Here is an 18,240-nt window from a genome sequence, read left to right as displayed (position 1 = left end):
CCGGTCTCAACATGTTAAAGTATATAGTTATATTATCCACCATTGCTTGTGCTTTGGGTGCCGCCGTGCCTGAGGGTTTGTTGCCTCAATTGGATGGTCGCATAGTGGGTGGTAATCCTGCTTCTATTAGCTCGTTTCCCTGGCAAATTTCCCTTCAACGTTCCGGTTCTCATTCCTGTGGCGGTTCCATTTATAGTAAACAAATCATAGTGACTGCTGCTCACTGTTTACAATCGGTTAATATCTCTGTTATGAAAGTTCGTGCTGGTTCTTCTTTCTGGATTTCCGGTGGTGTTTTACTTAATGTTGCTGCCTTCAAGAATCATGAACGTTACAATTCCAATACTATGGTTAATGATATTGCCGTAATACGTTTAAGTTCTCCTTTGACTTTTTCATCCACCATTAAGCCTATTCCTTTGGCTTCTGTGGCGCCTGCCAATGGTGCTGCTGCTTCTGTTTCGGGTTGGGGTACTACAGCCTCTGGTTCCCATTCTATGCCCTCGCAATTGAAATCAATTGATGTTAAAATTCTTAGCCTTACAGAATGTTCTTCATCCACTTATGGTTATGGCTCTGAAATTAGAGACAGCATGATTTGTGCCTTTACTAAGGGTAAGGATTCGTGTCAAGGTGATTCTGGTGGTCCGATGGTTTCTGGTGGTCAATTAGTTGGTGTTGTTTCCTGGGGTTATGGCTGTGCCTTTGCTAACTATCCGGGTGTCTATGCTGATGTAGCTGCTCTGCGCTCTTGGGTTGTTAGTGCTGCTGAAACTGTATGAAAATGATAACGAATAAAGACTTTAAAAATTTCTAAATTATTTTACCTAGGGTGGTGAGTTTGCTATTTGAAAATGTCTTATCTTTACTTTGTTGCCACAAATTTTTTTTGCGTAAAACCCCAAATGGTTTAGTAACTAATAAAACTGATTTCACTTCCTATGAATCTATAGATTAAAATTTCCAACATAATCTTATCAAAAATTATGTTTCTTACTATAATAGTAGAATGTGTTCAATATCAATGAAAATTGATCATTATAAAGATACCTAAGGTACGATAAGGTGTTCCTAGAGTATCAACGAACAAAATATATATAAAAAGAACTAATAGTTCAGAAAGACGCCAGTAGTTTGTTGGAGACTTCTGAAAACATGTTAAGATTTGTGATTTTATTGACTGCTGTCGCTTGTTGTTTGGGTGCGGCTGTGCCAGAGGGTATGTTGCCACAATTGGATGGTCGCATTGTGGGTGGAGTTGCTACCTCTATTTCCTCTTTCCCTTGGCAAATTTCCCTACAACGCAGTGGTTCTCACTCTTGTGGCGGTTCCATCTATAATAATCAAATCATTGTGACCGCTGCTCATTGTTTGCAATCTGTTAGCCCAACTATTTTGAAAGTACGTGCTGGTTCTTCTTTCTGGAATTCTGGTGGTGTATTGGTTAATGTTGCTGCTTTTAAGAATCATGAAGGTTACAATCCCGTTAGCAAAGTCAATGACATAGCCGTCATACGTTTGAGCTCCCCGTTGATTTTCTCCTCCACCATTAAGCCCATTGCTTTAACTACAAAATCTCCGGCTAATGGTGCTGCTGCTTCGGTTTCTGGCTGGGGTACCACTGCCTCTGGATCCGCTTCTTTACCCACTCAATTGCGTTATATTGATGTTAAAATTGTCAGCCGTACTCAGTGTGCTTCTTCCAATTATAGTTATGGCTCCATGATCAAGTCTAGCATGATTTGTGCTTACACTGTTGGTAAGGATTCTTGTCAAGGTGATTCGGGTGGCCCCTTGGTTTCTGGTGGTCAATTGGTTGGTGTTGTCTCCTGGGGTTATGGCTGTGCTTTCCCCAACTATCCTGGTGTTTATGCTGATGTTGCCGCTCTACACTCTTGGATTGTTAGTGCTTCTACAACTGTTTAAATTGGATCAATATATCTAAACAAATATTAATAATCTCGTTCTTTTATAAAATATAAAAGTTTTGAATAAAAAAATTGTCGAAACCAATTAGTATTTGCTTTAGTTTAGGGAAATTATCATTAGAAAACAATATATTGGTTTGTGTCCAAGATATTTCATATACATATGCGTAAAGATATTTTAAATGCAGCGGCTACTAGCGTGCTGTCGCTTCTATAATCTTATCAAAATTTGTAAATGTCATTATTTTTAAATCTCTTAAGTAAGCACTTACATTTTCCAAATAGTAACTTGTGTAAAAGACATAAATCTAACACTTATCATGAGAATAGAAAATCGGGGAACTAGGTGATATAAAAAGGGCCTTCAGTACAGGGAAAATTTCAGTAGTTGATTAATATCGATCAATCAACATGTTGAAGTTAGTCGTTTTATTAAGCGCTGTTGCCTGTGCTTTGGGTGCTGCTGTACCTGAGGGTATGCTGCCTCAATTGGATGGACGTATTGTGGGCGGTGCTGCTACCACCATTTCGTCCTTCCCCTGGCAAATTTCTCTCCAACGTTCAGGTTCTCACTCTTGCGGTGGTTCTATCTACAGTTCTAAGATCATTGTTACTGCTGCTCATTGCTTGCAATCAGTGTCTGCCTCTGTCTTGAAAGTACGTGCTGGTTCTTCTTACTGGAATTCTGGTGGTGTTTTGGTCAGTGTTGCCGCTTTCAAGAATCATGAAGGTTACAACTCCAGGACTATGGTTAATGATATTGCTGTCATCCGTTTGAGCTCTTCCTTGACTACATCCTCCACCATTAAGACTATCGGTTTGGCTACCGCTGCTCCTGCTAACGGTGCTGCTGCTACTGTATCTGGTTGGGGTACTACCTCCTCAGGTGGTAGCATTCCCAGTCAATTGAGATACGTTGACGTTAAGATTGTTGGTCGCACTCAATGTGCTTCTTCCACCTATGGTTATGGTTCTGAAATTAAGGCTAGCATGATCTGTGCCTACACTGTCGGTAAGGACTCTTGTCAAGGTGATTCTGGTGGCCCATTGGTCTCTGGTGGCCGTTTGGTGGGTGTTGTTTCCTGGGGCTACGGTTGCGCCGCTGTTAACTATCCTGGTGTATATGCTGATGTTGCTGCTCTGCGTTCCTGGGTTGTAAGTGCTGCTAACTCTGTTTAAATTTAAATTCAATAAAACGTTGATTGAATATTAAAATCGTCTAAAATCATTTGTAGATTCTTGCGACCACTTATATTTTCTATGAAAAACTGAACCTAAAATAATGGTCCAATCGACGAATAATTTCAAAGTTTTTTTTTCAAATAAATCACTCTAAACTTTGAGCAGTTTTTGCGTAAAAAAAACTCAAAAACTTGAAAGTAATTCTGCAATGAACCTTTAAAAAAAACAAATGAAGGGGGAGTTACGACCTTGAGTGTAAAGTGTGTTTTATTTTAGAATATCACTTAAAATTATTAACAACTTTTAGTGTATTTATTTACAATTATTCCATTCATAAGTGTAATCTTAATAAATACATTTTGTATTTTCATTTGCGCTTATCTCCTTAACACTTAAATTTGAAATGGAGAAAGAATGAGAAAGTCACTCTAATCAGCCTATACTTGACCAAATACTAATCTAATCGGAAATCTTTAACGAAATTTTCTAAAACTAAAGCGTATAAATAGAACGAGACTAAATTCAAAAAACATCAGTAGTTGGTTAATACACTAATCAACATGTTGAAGTTCGTGGTTTTGTTGTGCGCTATTTCCTGTGCTTTGGGCGCTGCCATACCTGAGGGTATGGTACCTCAATTGGATGGTCGTATTGTCGGCGGTGTTGCTACCACCATCAGTAGCTTCCCCTGGCAAATCTCCCTCCAACGTTCAGGCTCTCACTCTTGCGGTGGTTCCGTCTACAACTCCAGAATCATTGTTACTGCTGCTCATTGCTTGCAATCCGTCTCTACCTCTGTCTTGAAAGTACGTGCTGGTTCTTCCTACTGGAACTCTGGTGGTGTTGTTGTCTCTGTTGCTGCTTTCAAGAACCACGAAGGTTACAATCCCAAGACCATGGTTAACGATATTGCCGTCATCCGTTTGAGCTCCTCCTTGACCATGTCCTCCACCATTAAGGCTATTGCTTTGACTACCGCTGCTCCCGCTAACGGTGCTGCTGCTACTGTTTCCGGTTGGGGTACTACCTCTTCGGGTGGTAGCATTCCCGCTCAATTGCGTTATGTTGATCTTAAGATTGTTGGCCGCACCCAATGCGCTTCTTCCACTTACAGTTATGGCTCTCAAATCAAACCCAGTATGATCTGTGCCTACACTGTCGGCAAAGACTCTTGCCAAGGTGACTCTGGTGGCCCATTGGTATCCGGTGGCCGTTTGGTTGGTGTTGTCTCCTGGGGCTACGGTTGTGCCTTCGCTAACTACCCTGGTGTCTATGCTGATGTTGCTGCTCTCCGCACCTGGGTTGTCAGTGCTGCCAGCTCTGTTTAAATTTGAATTTAATAAAATACTCAATGAAAATTGAATTTGTATCGTTGTTTTTTTATTTTCTCACTCCCACATTCGTTTTGAGGTTGTTACGCGTTATTTAAGGATCTACTGCCGATTTTAGTTTTTTCTTATATAAATCGACTTTTCGTAGAAAATAGAGTGATCACAGATTTTCTTTCTTAAGTCGATTGGAGCGTTATTTAAGGATCTACAGTCGATATTATGATTTTCATGTAAAAATCGATTTTTCATAGAAAATATGAATGATCACAGATTTTCTTTATTTTGTCGAATGCAGCGTTATTTTAAGATATAAAGCCAATTTTAATTTTTTCATATAAAAATTCATTTCTCATGGAAAATATGAGTGATCAAAAATTTTCTTTATTTTGTCGATTGGAGCGTTATTGAGGGATCTACAGCAAATTTTATGTTTTTCATATAGAAATAAATTTTTTCATAGAAAATATGAGTGATCACAGATTTTTTTTATTTTGTCGATTGGAGCATTATTTAAGGATCTACAGTCGGTTTTAGTTTATTCTTAAAAAAATCGATTTTTCATAGAAAATATGAGTGATCACAGATTTTCTTTATTTTGTCGATTGTAGCGTTATTTAAGGATCTACAGCCGATTTTATGTTTTTCATATAAAAATACAATTTTCATGGAAAATATGACTTATCAAAGATTTTCTTTGTTTTGTCATTTTTGTTTCTTTAATAAATATGTTTTTTTAATTGCATCAATATATCAATCAATTATATTTAAGTTATAAATTTCTTGAGTGTTTCAAAAGATTAGAGAAATGTACAACCCAATACAACTGTTGTAGTCTAATAGTGTAACAGTGTAAATCCCTTAAGTCAACACTTACATATTGCAATCAATACCTAAATGCAGACAATTTAATGTTTTTATCATATACGAATGGTATTAATGAACTAAATAGTTTATAGTAAAAAAATTCCTATAAAAAGCGATCATTTTGAATGAAAATTTCAGTCATTGCTTAATATCGATCAATCAACATGTTGAAGTTAGTCGTATTGTTATGTGCTGTTGCCTGTGCTTTGGGTGCTGCTGTGCCTGAGGGTATGCTGCCTCAATTGGATGGACGTATTGTGGGCGGTGCTGCTACCACCATCTCGTCCTTCCCCTGGCAAATTTCCCTCCAACGTTCAGGTTCTCACTCTTGCGGTGGTTCTATCTACAGCTCTAAGATCATTGTTACTGCTGCTCATTGCTTGCAATCAGTGTCTGCCTCTGTCTTGAAAGTACGTGCTGGTTCTTCCTATTGGAATTCTGGTGGTGTTTTGGTCAGTGTTGCCGCTTTCAAGAATCATGAAGGTTACAACTCCAAGACTATGGTTAATGATATTGCCGTCATCCGTTTGAGCTCTTCCTTGACTACATCATCTACCATTAAGACTATCGGTTTGGCTACCGCTGCTCCTGCTAACGGTGCTGCTGCTACCGTGTCTGGTTGGGGTACTACCTCCTCAGGTGGTAGCATTCCCAGTCAATTGAGATACGTTGACGTTAAGATTGTTGGTCGCACTCAATGTGCTTCTTCCACCTATGGTTATGGTTCTGAAATCAAGGCTAGCATGATCTGTGCTTACACTGTCGGTAAGGACTCTTGCCAAGGTGACTCTGGTGGCCCATTGGTCTCCGGTGGCCGTTTGGTTGGTGTTGTTTCCTGGGGCTACGGTTGCGCTGCTATCAACTACCCTGGTGTATATGCTGATGTTGCTGCTCTCCGTTCCTGGGTTGTCAGTGCTGCTAACTCTGTTTAAATTTAAATTGAATAAAATTTTGATTAACTATTAAAATTGCACTCATTTTTTGTATTCAAAACATAAAATACTCAGTTTTTTGAGCAGGTTTTGCATAGAAATATTAAAAACTCGAAAGTCATTGCGTAAAGTACTTGAGTTTGTGCCACGAGTGTAAAGTGTGTTTTATTTTCGGATCTCACTTATCAAAAACTTTTCGAGTGTCCATTAACAATTATTCTAGTCATGTCTCTGGTCTAATCTTAAAGAAAACTTAATATATATATTTATATTTCTAATAATTATCTTCTAAACACTTAAATTCAAAATGAAGAAAGTGTGTGAAAGTCGGTCTATCAGCCTATAGTTGCCCAAATATTAATCTAATCGGAAACCTTTAAAGAAATTTTCTAAAACTAAATCGTATAAATAGTAAGAAACTAATTTCAAAAAACCATCAGTAGTTGGTTAATACACTAATCAACATGTTGAAGTTTGTCGTTTTGTTGTGCGCTATTTCCTGTGCTTTGGGCGCTGCCGTACCTGAGGGTATGGTACCTCAATTGGATGGTCGTATTGTCGGCGGTGTTGCTACCACCATCAGCAGCTTCCCCTGGCAAATCTCCCTCCAACGTTCCGGTTCTCACTCCTGCGGTGGTTCCGTCTACAACTCCAGAATTATTGTTACTGCTGCTCATTGCTTGCAATCCGTCTCTACCTCTGTCTTGAAAGTGCGTGCTGGTTCTTCCTACTGGAACTCTGGTGGTGTTGTTGTCTCTGTTGCTGCTTTCAAGAACCACGAAGGTTACAATCCCAAGACCATGGTTAACGATATTGCCGTCATCCGTTTGAGCTCCTCCTTGACCATGTCCTCCACCATTAAGGCTATTGCTTTGACTACCGCTGCTCCCGCTAACGGTGCTGCTGCTACTGTTTCCGGTTGGGGTACTACCTCTTCGGGTGGTAGCATTCCCGCTCAATTGCGTTATGTTGATCTTAAGATTGTTGGCCGCACCCAATGCGCTTCTTCCACTTACGGTTATGGCTCTCAAATCAAACCCAGCATGATCTGTGCCTACACTGTCGGCAAAGACTCTTGCCAAGGTGACTCTGGTGGCCCATTGGTATCCGGTGGTCGTTTGGTTGGTGTTGTCTCTTGGGGCTACGGTTGTGCCTTCGCTAACTACCCTGGTGTCTATGCTGATGTTGCTGCTCTCCGCACCTGGGTTGTCAGTGCTGCCAGCTCTGTTTAAAGTTTTTTTGTAAATAAAACAGTAATTTCATTTAACGATTTAAAAAAAATGTGTTTTTCTTTGTAATCTGAGTTTATATTATTCTCGAGTTCTTAGATTTACTAATCTCCAGTTTTTATAGAACATTAAATTTTCCCTGCGTTATACTGATTCAGTGGGTTTTACAAATTTTATTTTATTCTTCTATTTAAAAGATATTTTCATTTATTTTAATTTAGCAATAATTTAAATTCCTTGAATTTGATTTTTTTTGTTAAATATTGTTTTAATTTGTAAGAGATAATATTTTAAACTCTTTCTTCTTTAAAAATTATTATCTTTTGCAATTATTATGCCTTTATTTGTCTAAAAAAAAAGAATAATTAAAAAATATCAATCAAGTTTATTAATATTATCAATAATTTGTTATTAATACGCATTTGACCAATGTTTATGTTGGACAAGAGTCAAACCATAAAACCATTTTGTTGCACCCTTCAGTGGGTCCTGTAAAATGTATATATAGAATCTCAACTTTAAAGACTGCCTATATTCAAGTCTACACAATAGACTGACTATATTCCCCGCTTCAGACTGTTATATAGTCTTAATGTAAACTAGTCCAAAATCTACAGTATAGATGGATCTATAGCCCACATGTGTATAACCAAGACTATAGATTAGTTTATAATCAAGATAATCGACTAATCTATAGTCAAAACTACCGACTGGTCTTTAGTCAGGACTTTCGACTAATCTATAAGACAATCGACTTGTCTATAATCAAGACTATCGACTTATATATAGTCAAGACTATCGACTAATCTATAATCAAGGCTATCAAGTCTTGATTAGACTATAATCAAAACTATCAACTAGTCCATAATCAAGACTATCTACTAGTCTATAATGAAGACTATCGACTAATCTATAGTCAAGTCTATCGACCAGTCTATAATCAAGACTATCTACTAGTCCATAATAAAGACTGTCGACAAGATTATCGACTAGTCAGTCAAGAATTTTGACTTGTCAATAGTCTATTCTATCGACTAGTCCATAGTCGAGCCTATAGTCAAGACTATCGACTAGTCAATAGACTTCATGAAAAAGAGTTTTTGTTTTTCATATGAAATAAGGACCGTTCCGGTTAACCATTATAAAGAATCCATTTGAAGAATAGAAAAGTACCAAATAGTTCCCACTTACAAAGTATTATTCAGTCAAGACCATGTATGTTAAATTTAATGTTCCTAGGTTGAATATTTGAGAAAATTAAAAAAGTAAAATTTATGAGATAAAAAGTACTTTTCTTATTAAAGAACATACATAGAGTATCATTTGAAGGAAGAAAAAGTACCAAAAGTGGAATAAAGTTAACCTAAGTGGAAAGTACTAATAAAGAGACTACAATGTTTCCCCTTTTCGCTTAGAAGTATACTTTTTCGAGAATTAAGTTTACAAAAAAAAATATATCACAGATAAAACTCAAACGATTCAAATCTGCATTCATTTATTCCAGAAAAATTGTGCTTTAAAAAATGTACCAAACAATTTACTCGATTTTAATCCTATATAGGCCTTAGTACTCGAATTCCAAAATAATATACCTAAAGCTTATTTTATGTGAGTAAATAAACTACTTTTTGAAATTTTATAAAAGTTGGCTCAATGAGTTTGAATAAAATTAAATTTCCCATTTTTCCCCTTTTTTTGTACTACTTTACCCAGTTAAATAGCAATAATTTTATTACAATAAATATTACAGAGTTAGTCCGTAATTTAATATGAATAATTCAATAAACCGAGAAAGTTTTCTTAATGTGCTAAAAAAAGTACCATAAATACAGTTTTCTCACTTTTACACCCAAAAAGGACTGAATTTTAAAAAAGTACGAAACATGCGTCTCATAATTTTGAGAGATGTATCCAAAATATTTAGAAAAATTTGATTATGTTAATTAGTTTAAAAGTTATAAAGGGCTAAAAATCACCTTTGTTACACATTTTTACCCCTTAAAAGTACGAATTTCAAAAAAGTACCAGACACCCATCTGCTCATTTTTAAGAGCAGATATAGGTGCATTTAAAATTTTTCTTGTATCACTAATATTGTGTAAGATAATTAAGAAAACCTGTTTTACCCGTTTTTTTCCCCTTTTCCCCCGTATATGTTCAAATTTCCAAAAATCCCTCTTTAGTAGATCTACATAACCAAAAACACATCTACTGTCAAAATTTCATGATTCTAGGTTCGGCCGTTTGGGCTGTGCGATGATGAATCAGTCAGACAGTAACGCTACTCTTTTATATATATAATATATATATATATATATATATATATATATATATATATATATATATATATATATATATATATATATATATATATATATATATATATATATATAATATATATATATTATATATATATATATATATATATATATATATAGAAGATATTGTATATTCATAATCTTATCAAGTTGGCTGAAATTTTGTAAAAAAAAATCATTTCTTGTAAGAAATATTTCATTATAAAAGTTCTTTTTTAAACTCTAGAACTCAGTGTCAAATTGAATTCTCCTTCTTTAACAATGTTAAAATCTATTATCTTAATATCCGCCATAACGGTCTCATTGTCTGCTGTTATTCCCAAGGGTCTGCAGCCACAAATAGTAGATGGTCGTATAGTGGGTGGTATACCCACTACTATCTCTGCTGTGCCCTGGCAAATATCTCTTCAGCGTAGTGGTTCTCATTATTGTGGTGGTGCTGTTCTCAATCCCCAGATAATTCTTACAGCTGCCCACTGTTTGCGTTCTGCCTCGGTAAGCAACTTAAAAGTACGTGCTGGTTCTACCTATAGGAATAGTGGTGGTGTTTTAATAACTGTTGCTGATTTCCTAATTCATGAGGATTATAATGGTGCAACTTTGATTAATGATATAGGTGTAGTCAAGTTATCTTCTCCTTTAACCATATCGAGCACCATTAAACCTATTGCGTTGGCCACTCAAGCAGCTGTTGATGGCGCTGCTGCATCTGTTTCTGGTTGGGGTACTACTTATTATGGTTCTTCTTCACTACCCTATGAATTGAGATCTGTTGATGTGGAGATTGTTAGCAGATACACTTGTGCTTCGACTGCCTATAATTATGGCTATATAGATCAAAGCATGATTTGCGCCTATACTGTTGGTAAGGATTCTTGTCAGGGTGATTCTGGTGGTCCATTGGTATCGGATGGTGTTTTGGTTGGTGTTGTTTCTTGGGGCAATGGTTGTGCTTTTACTGGTTATCCTGGAGTGTATGCTGATGTTTTTCAACTGAGTTCATGGGTGAATAATACCGCAGCGACTATTTGAACAAATTTTGTTAAATAAACTTGAAATCTGAAAAGAAGAAAGTTGTTTGGTGTTTGATTTTGAATAGTTTTAGGAAATATCTGAAATAATGAAATATTAAGAATGGATCAAAACAGTATTAAATACTGCCAAAGGTGGCATTTCATATATTTATTAATAGATCTCTAATTAACGACTATTGTATCTCAATGAAAAGTTTACATTTCAGACTGTCCATGAAGTGCAGTTTTAAGTTAGTTTTAAGACAGTGTAATAACAGTTTAGTATTTAACCCCTCTTTTGCAAATGAAAATTATATAGACCCAATATTAATAAGTTCTTAAACTACTATTTTATTGAACTCGTTAGATTAGATAGTTGAAGCTGTGTTTACAACCCAGCTGCGAAGTACAGCAACATCCGAATAGACTCCTGGATAGTTGGCGAAAGCGCAACCATAGCCCCAAGAGACAACACCAACCAAAAGACCACCAGAGACCAATGGGCCACCAGAGTCACCTTGACAAGCATCTTTGCCGACAGTATAGGCGCAAATCATAGTGGGTTGAATTTCCGAGCCATAACCATAAGTGGAGGAAGCACAGGCAGAGGTACTGAGCATTTCAACATCAACATATCTTAATTCAGCTGGAAGTCCATAGCCGCCAGAACGGGTGGTACCCCAACCAGAAACAACAGCAGCAGCACCAGTGGGAGGAGCCACAGTAGCCAAGCTTATAGGTCTGATGGTAGAGGACATAGTTAAGGAAGAGTCCAAACGAATGACAGCAATATCGTTGACCATAGTGCGTGAGCTGTAATCTTCGTGATTCTTGAAAGCAGCAACCTTAATCAAAACACCACCATGACTCCAGAAGGTAGAACCAGCGCGAACCTTTAACACGGAGGCAGTAACCGATTGCAAGCAGTGAGCAGCAGTCACTATAATTTTAGAGCTGTAAATTGAACCACCACAACCATGGGAACCAGAACGTTGAAGAGAAATTTGCCAGGGAAAGTTGTTGATGGTGGTAGCTTCACCGCCAACAATGCGACCATCCAATTGTGGCAGCATACCCTCGGGAACGGCCGCACCCAAAACGCAAGCAAGGGCCGACAATAAAATCACAAACTTCAACATTCTTTAAAGAAAATAAATAAACTATATTAATTCTTCCAAAATTATTCAGATTATATAGTAAAAAAGAATAACAATAAGTCCACTTTCTTTATGAGCTGATTAGATTATTCAAAATTTTAATTAAAATAATAAAAGTTTGTCATCTAAATAAAGGTTAATCTAATGCTTTTTATTTTATAGATCGATTAGTACTGAAGTGATTTTTAAAAACAAAACATTAAGTACGATTTCTGAGGTCTAAGTGACATCACTTAAAGAAGGAATTTAATTAAAACTGGAAATATATCGTCAATTTTGAAACGATCGAGACATGCTTCAAAAATTTTAACCACTAGAGATATAAAAGGTTTAATAGAAGTGTATGATATTTAAGAATCATACTTTTTGAAACTAATACAATCAGTCTACATAAATAAGACCTCAATATTTGAAATTACTTTTATTTCAAATGTTAAAGTTTGTAGTTCCATTGTCCGCTGTCGGCTGTGCTTTAGGTGTCTCCATACCTGCAGATATGTTGCGTCAGTTAGATGGTCGCATTGTCGGTGGTAGGGAGACCACTATTGCTGCCTTTCCCTGGCAAATCTGGCTATTATTATTGTAAAGGTTATTCAGATTCTGAATAACTTTCTTAATGTAAACTTCTTCAGACTATTTATAAATGAAAATTTGTACACATTCTGAACAACTTTTTTATTGGAAAAATTTTCAGAATCTACAACATGTTCTTAATGAAAACTTATACTTGTTCTGAACAACTTATTCAGATTCTGAAAAACTCTTTTAACGAAAACTTGTACAGATTCTGAACAACTTTTTCAGATTCTGAACAACTCTTTTAGCGAAAACTTGTACAGGTTCTGAACAACTTTTTTAATGAAAACTTTTTCAGATTAATGAAAACTTGTTTAGATTCTAAACAACTTTCCTAATGTAAACTTCTTCAGAATCTGAACAAATTTTCATTAATAAAGTTGTACAGATTCTGAAAAACTTTGCACATTCTGAACAACTTTCTTATTGGAAACCTTTTTAGAATCTAAACCATGTTCTTCTGAACAACTCTTTTAGCGAAAACTTGAACAGATTCTGAACAACTTTCTTAATGAAAACTTTTTCAGATTCTGAATAACTCTTTAAACGAAAACTTGTACAGGTTCTGAACAATTTTCTTAACGAAAACTTGTTTAGATTCTAAACAACTTTCCTAATGTAAATTACAACTTCAGACTCTGAATAAATTTTCATTAATAAAGTTGTACGGATTCTGAACAACTTTGCACATTCTGAACAACTTTCTTATTGGAAACCTTTTTAGAATCTAAACCATGTTCTTCTGAACAACTCTTTTAGCGAAATTTTATACAGGTTCTGAACAACTTTCTTAATGAACACTTTTTCAGATTCTGAACAACTCTTTCAACGAAAACTGGTACAGGTTCTGAACAACTTTCTTAACAAAAACTTTTTTAGATTCTAAACATTTATCCTAATGTAAACTTCTTCAGACTCTGAACAAATTTCACAACGAAAAATTATTCAGATCTTAACTATTTTCTTAAAGAAAACATAATAGAACATTGTAACCAAAATAGAAAAGTAAAAAATACACAAATTATTAGGAGTTCGTAATAAATTGTTTATTAATCTCGAAAAAACATTTAGATAGTTGAAGCAGTCTTTACAACCCAGCTGCGGAGAACGGCAACATCAGCATAAACACCAGGATAGTTGGTGAAAGCGCAACCATAGCCCCAAGAGACAACACCAACCAAAAGACCACCAGAGACCAATGGGCCACCAGAATCACCTTGGCAAGCATCTTTACCGACAGTGTAGGCACAGATCATAGTGGGTTTGATTTCAGAGCCATAGCCGTAAGTGGAGGAAGCACAGGCAGAGGTACTGAGCATTTGAACCTCGACGTATCTCAATTGAGAGGGAATACCATAGCCGCCAGAAGAGGTGGTACCCCAACCAGAAACTACAGCAGCAGCACCAGTAGGAGGAGCAACAGTAGCCAAGCTAATGGGTTTGATGGAGGAGGACATAGTCAAGGAAGAGGCTAAACGGATGACAGCAATATCGTTGACCATGGTGCGTGAGCTGTAGCCTTCGTGGTTCTTGAAAGCGGCAACACTGACAACAACACCACCAGAGTTCCAGTAGGAGGATCCAGCGCGAACCTTCAAAACAGAGGTAGAGACAGATTGCAAGCAGTGAGCAGCAGTCACAATGATGTTAGAACTGTAGATGGAACCACCGCAAGAGTGAGAACCGGAACGTTGCAGAGAGATTTGCCAGGGAAAGTTGCTGATGGTGGTAGCTTCACCGCCAACAATGCGTCCATCCAATTGGGGAAGCATACCCTCGGGAACGGCAGCACCCAAAGCACAAGCTATGGCCGACAATAAAATCACAAACTTCAACATATCAAATGAAATTAATAAACTATATTAATTCCTCGAAATTTTGGAGCTTATATAGCAAAAAAAGGAAATCCACTTACTTTCTATCATAAGTGATAAGATTATTAAAAGTTTTAATTTGGCAAATCAAAATAAAGTGATCTCACGTTAATATAGGTTAATCTATTGCTTTATTTGGAACCGATTAGAAGTGAAGTGACTTAAAAACAAAACTTTTTTTTTTTAAGGTAAATAAACATTTTCAAACATTATTAAAGATCTTAAGATCAGATTATACTGTTTTAAAAGAAATAGTTAAAGATTATAAAAGAAATTTTATTCAGACAGCAAGACTATAGTGAATGTTTTACTTTTACTTATATAAATAGGTGTTTTTGATCCGATTTTAAGTCTAATCCTAACATGCAAATATTTCTTATAATTAATATTTAGAAGTGACTTCAATTCTAATCGAACTAAAAGTGAATTGTTCCAGATGGCTTGCATATTGATAACTTTATTTTACTTTTCAATTTTATAGAGATATTGGTCGTAGACCCTTAAATTTAAGTTTTTTTTTTTTTTAAGTGACACTTGTTTGATATAGAATATCGGATCGGCCGGGAATGGTAGTAGCACTCTGCAGAACTTATGCATATTATTGTTGAAACATTTAAATAATCTTATCACATGGATTTGGAAAGAAAAATAGTTTCCTTATTTTGCTATAAAAGTTGCAAAATTTCGGGTTAATAGTATAGTTTACTAACTCTTTAGTATGTTGAAGTTTGTGATTTTGTTGTCGGCCATTGCTTGCGTTTTGGGTGCTGCTGTGCCAGAGGGTATGCTGCCCCAATTGGATGGTCGCATTATTGGCGGTGAAGTTACCACCATCAGTAACTTCCCCTGGCAAGTCTCTCTTCAACGTTCCGGTTCTCACGCTTGCGGTGGTTCCATTTATAGCTCTAACATTATAGTGACTGCTGCTCACTGCTTGCAATCGGTTACCGCCTCAATCTTAAAGGTACGCGCTGGTTCGACCTTCTGGAGTAATGGTGGTGTTTTAGTTAAGGTTGCTGCTTTCAAGAACAATGAAAATTTCGACCCCTACACCTATGCTAACGATATTGCTGTCATCCGTTTGGAATCTTCCTTGACATTGTCCTCTACCATTCGTCCTATTGGCTTGGCTACTGTGGCTCCTCCTACTGGTGCTGCTGCTACTGTTTCTGGTTGGGGTACTACCTCTGTTGGCTCGAGTTATAATGGTCTCCCAGCTGAATTGAGATATGTCGATGTTCAAATAATCAGCGCTGCCGTTTGCACTTCTGCTGCTTATGGTTATGGCTCTCAAATCAAACTTACCATGCTTTGCGCCAGCGCTATCGGCAAGGATTCTTGCCAAGGTGATTCTGGTGGTCCATTGGTCTCTGGTGGTGTTTTGGTTGGTGTTGTATCTTGGGGTTATGGCTGCGCTTACGCTTCTTATCCTGGCGTCTATGCCGATGTTGCTGTACTCCGTAGCTGGGTTGAAAACACAGCTTCAACTATCTAAATGTTTTTACGATATATAAAACAATAAATGTAATTAATACATTATGAAAATCTTGTGATTATTATTATTATTTTTAAATATTTTATAACATTTTGCAATACTAGCGATTTAGGAGATTAGGGGATTTCACTTATAATTGCTATTGCTGAAGGATTGTCAAAGCATGCACAGACCAAAAAGAAATTTGCACTGATGCTATAGACGCGACAGTCTATAATTTCTACATCGGTGATCCGAGTCTAATTGTATCTTTCCTCTAAAACCCTTTCGAACTTTCGGTTTTATATTATCGAACCAAAACCTCTTAAGATTCTCAATATGTTTTTGTCATGATATCAGTAAGAACAGGACACTGGTTGACACGGCTTAAGCTGCCCTTCAAAGAATACTGTTGCAGCTCTGTAGCCATTAAAAAACTGTTCTCATGACAGTTACTTCATCAGCCTGGGTGACATATTTGACCCAGATATTTCACCCTTAAAGATATCCTGAGATTTCTTGTGGCCACAGGCTGCAGATTATACTATACAATATTACATCTTGGACTTTACTTGAATGTTCGGGCGCAGTAAACTATTACGTTACCCAACCCCAAAAGCGCCATAGTAAATAAAAAAATGAGATATTTTTTTTATATATCATTAATATTTTTACAAATTTATTTATATATCATTTGAAAAAAAAACATCTCAAATTGTATTAGCGGTATTGACAACCCAGCTGCGGAGAACAGCAACATCAGCATAGACACCCGGATAGTTGGCATAAGCGCAACCATAACCCCAAGAAACAACACCAACCAATTGACCACCAGATACCAAGGGGCCACCAGAATCACCTTGGCAAGCATCTTTACCCACAGTGTAGGCACAAATCATGCTCGACTTAATTTCCGAACCATAACCATAGGCAGAAGAGGCGCATGAACTGGTGCTGACAATGGTAACATCAACGGCTCTCAATTGGGTGGGTAGAGAAAAACCACCATAGGAAGTAGTACCCCAACCAGAAACTACAGCAGCAGCGCCATTAGCAGGAGCTACGGAAGCCAAAGCAATGGTCTTAATGTTTGAACTGGTAGTCAAGGAAGAGGCCAGTTTGATGACCGCTATATCATTGACCATGGTGCGAGAGTTGTAACCTTCATGATTCTTGAAAGCAGCAACACTAACCAAAACACCACCACTGTTCCAGTAGGTGGAACCAGCACGTACCTTCAAGACAGAAGCAGAAACGGATTGCAAGCAATGCGCAGCTGTTACAATGATGTTAGAACTATAGATGGAACCACCGCAAGAGTGAGAACCGGCACGTTGAAGGGAGATTTGCCAAGGGTAATCACTAATAGTAGTGGCCACACCACCCACAATGCGACCATCCAATTGAGGCAGCATACCCTCTGGCACAGCAGCACCCAAAGCACAGGCAACAGCTGACAATAGAATTACAAACTTTAACATATTGTTGAATGAAAACGATTTGATGTAAAGCACCAATTAACGGCGGTATTTATAGCGGAAAATATTCAAAAAGTGCATTTCGTAGTATAGAGATAATTATTGAAATTCTATGTAAATATTTATTACATATATCTCTAGTCGGGGAAACGTCAGAGGGTATTCTTCTTTTGTTTAACAAGTTAATACAGATAGTATTATTAAAATTTAAACGTTTCTTTTTTGTTTAATTTTAAGACCTTAGAGTGCAAAATTATTTTATTAAGTGCATTTTTCTGATTAGTTAAATACACTGAGAGAATTTTTTTTAATAATATTAGGAATAAAAAGTTTGTGTGTATTGGGAATACCGATCGCGATCACAATAGAACTTAAATTGTTCTAGTTTCAAGTATAGTGATCGGCTATAATGAACACTCTCTTCTCTTAGAAAGTTCATCTGAAACTTTAAAGAAATTTTAATATTTTTATAAAAGATTAAAACAATAATTATAAAAACTAATTAAAGCTTTAAGATATTGTACTTGTTTACAATTTAAAATCAATAACAATATTTAAATAAAACGTAGATCACTTATTCTCTCTCCATCTCTCTCTTTTAGATTAAGTTTATTTACAATCAATTTAACTAAATAACAATTCATTTGATTCTATTTGGATTAAAAATAAAAAAATATCATTCTGTTTTATTCCCAAAAACATGCGTGTGTTTTTAATTATAAAAATTATAACACTTCATTTTGTTTCTTTTTTAAACTTAAACAAAAAAAAAAAAACAACAACAACTAAGTATGACACTTTTAAATGTCAATCACATTTGGGTTTTCCCCAATTACAAATACAATTACGTTTTGCAAAAAGAACATATCTTTTTCTTTTTATAC

At 36.3% G+C, this 18,240-nt stretch overlaps 11 protein-coding genes across 12 annotated transcripts; 8 read left to right on the top strand and 3 right to left on the bottom strand.

Moving 5' to 3' along the window:
* Window positions 1–821, top strand: LOC111678333 (trypsin alpha-4-like). Its single transcript, XM_023439645.2, has one exon. The coding sequence runs from the start codon at window positions 12–14 to the stop codon at window positions 780–782; it is 771 nt and encodes a 256-aa protein (XP_023295413.2). The 5' UTR covers window positions 1–11; the 3' UTR covers window positions 783–821.
* A 196-nt stretch (window positions 822–1,017) lies between these two features.
* On the top strand, window positions 1,018–1,993 carry LOC124418454 (trypsin alpha-4-like). The gene has a single exon (XM_023439642.2). It carries the CDS (start codon window positions 1,156–1,158, stop codon window positions 1,924–1,926), a length of 771 nt encoding a protein of 256 aa, XP_023295410.2. The 5' UTR covers window positions 1,018–1,155; the 3' UTR covers window positions 1,927–1,993.
* Window positions 1,994–2,325: 332 nt separating this feature from the next.
* On the top strand, window positions 2,326–3,122 carry LOC111678332 (trypsin alpha-3-like). The gene has a single exon (XM_023439643.2). It carries the CDS (start codon window positions 2,340–2,342, stop codon window positions 3,105–3,107), a length of 768 nt encoding a protein of 255 aa, XP_023295411.2. The 5' UTR covers window positions 2,326–2,339; the 3' UTR covers window positions 3,108–3,122.
* LOC111678335 (trypsin alpha-3) lies at window positions 2,367–6,273 on the top strand. Of its 2 annotated transcripts, XM_046953972.1 has the most exons (2): window positions 2,367–2,385; window positions 5,516–6,273. In XM_046953972.1, the coding sequence occupies exon 2, from the start codon at window positions 5,536–5,538 to the stop codon at window positions 6,235–6,237; it is 702 nt and encodes a 233-aa protein (XP_046809928.1). In that variant the 5' UTR covers window positions 2,367–2,385; window positions 5,516–5,535; the 3' UTR covers window positions 6,238–6,273. The 2 variants fall into 2 exon arrangements, with proteins under 2 accessions (XP_046809928.1, XP_023295414.2); XM_023439646.2 differs by lacking the exon at window positions 2,367–2,385 and having other exon boundaries at window positions 5,439–6,273.
* On the top strand, window positions 3,637–4,473 carry LOC124418465 (trypsin alpha-4-like). Its single transcript, XM_046953973.1, has one exon. The coding sequence runs from the start codon at window positions 3,671–3,673 to the stop codon at window positions 4,436–4,438; it is 768 nt and encodes a 255-aa protein (XP_046809929.1). The 5' UTR covers window positions 3,637–3,670; the 3' UTR covers window positions 4,439–4,473.
* Window positions 6,274–6,666: 393 nt separating the features above from the next.
* On the top strand, window positions 6,667–7,619 carry LOC111678328 (trypsin alpha-4-like). Its single transcript, XM_023439638.2, has one exon. It carries the CDS (start codon window positions 6,702–6,704, stop codon window positions 7,467–7,469), a length of 768 nt encoding a protein of 255 aa, XP_023295406.1. The 5' UTR covers window positions 6,667–6,701; the 3' UTR covers window positions 7,470–7,619.
* A 2,426-nt stretch (window positions 7,620–10,045) lies between these two features.
* LOC111678338 (trypsin alpha-4-like) lies at window positions 10,046–11,146 on the top strand. Its single transcript, XM_023439650.2, has one exon. The coding sequence runs from the start codon at window positions 10,046–10,048 to the stop codon at window positions 10,814–10,816; it is 771 nt and encodes a 256-aa protein (XP_023295418.2). The 3' UTR covers window positions 10,817–11,146.
* LOC111678337 (trypsin alpha-4-like) lies at window positions 11,125–11,999 on the bottom strand. The gene has a single exon (XM_023439648.2). The coding sequence runs from the start codon at window positions 11,934–11,936 to the stop codon at window positions 11,166–11,168; it is 771 nt and encodes a 256-aa protein (XP_023295416.2). The 5' UTR covers window positions 11,937–11,999; the 3' UTR covers window positions 11,125–11,165.
* A 1,555-nt stretch (window positions 12,000–13,554) lies between these two features.
* LOC111678336 (trypsin alpha-4-like) lies at window positions 13,555–14,395 on the bottom strand. Its single transcript, XM_023439647.2, has one exon. It carries the CDS (start codon window positions 14,366–14,368, stop codon window positions 13,598–13,600), a length of 771 nt encoding a protein of 256 aa, XP_023295415.2. The 5' UTR covers window positions 14,369–14,395; the 3' UTR covers window positions 13,555–13,597.
* Window positions 14,396–15,122: 727 nt separating this feature from the next.
* LOC111678321 (trypsin alpha-4-like) lies at window positions 15,123–15,901 on the top strand. The gene has a single exon (XM_023439631.2). It carries the CDS (start codon window positions 15,123–15,125, stop codon window positions 15,897–15,899), a length of 777 nt encoding a protein of 258 aa, XP_023295399.2. The 3' UTR covers window positions 15,900–15,901.
* Window positions 15,902–16,541: 640 nt separating this feature from the next.
* LOC111678322 (trypsin alpha-4-like) lies at window positions 16,542–17,367 on the bottom strand. The gene has a single exon (XM_023439632.2). The coding sequence runs from the start codon at window positions 17,357–17,359 to the stop codon at window positions 16,589–16,591; it is 771 nt and encodes a 256-aa protein (XP_023295400.2). The 5' UTR covers window positions 17,360–17,367; the 3' UTR covers window positions 16,542–16,588.
* Between the last annotated feature and the right edge of the window lie 873 nt (window positions 17,368–18,240).

The sequence above is a fragment of the Lucilia cuprina genome, chromosome 6, assembly GCF_022045245.1.
Source record: "Lucilia cuprina isolate Lc7/37 chromosome 6, ASM2204524v1, whole genome shotgun sequence".
Classification (NCBI taxonomy): domain Eukaryota; kingdom Metazoa; phylum Arthropoda; class Insecta; order Diptera; family Calliphoridae; genus Lucilia; species Lucilia cuprina.
The sequence above is the reverse complement of the archived record's forward strand: the minus strand, read 5'-3'. Positions and strand labels throughout refer to the sequence as shown.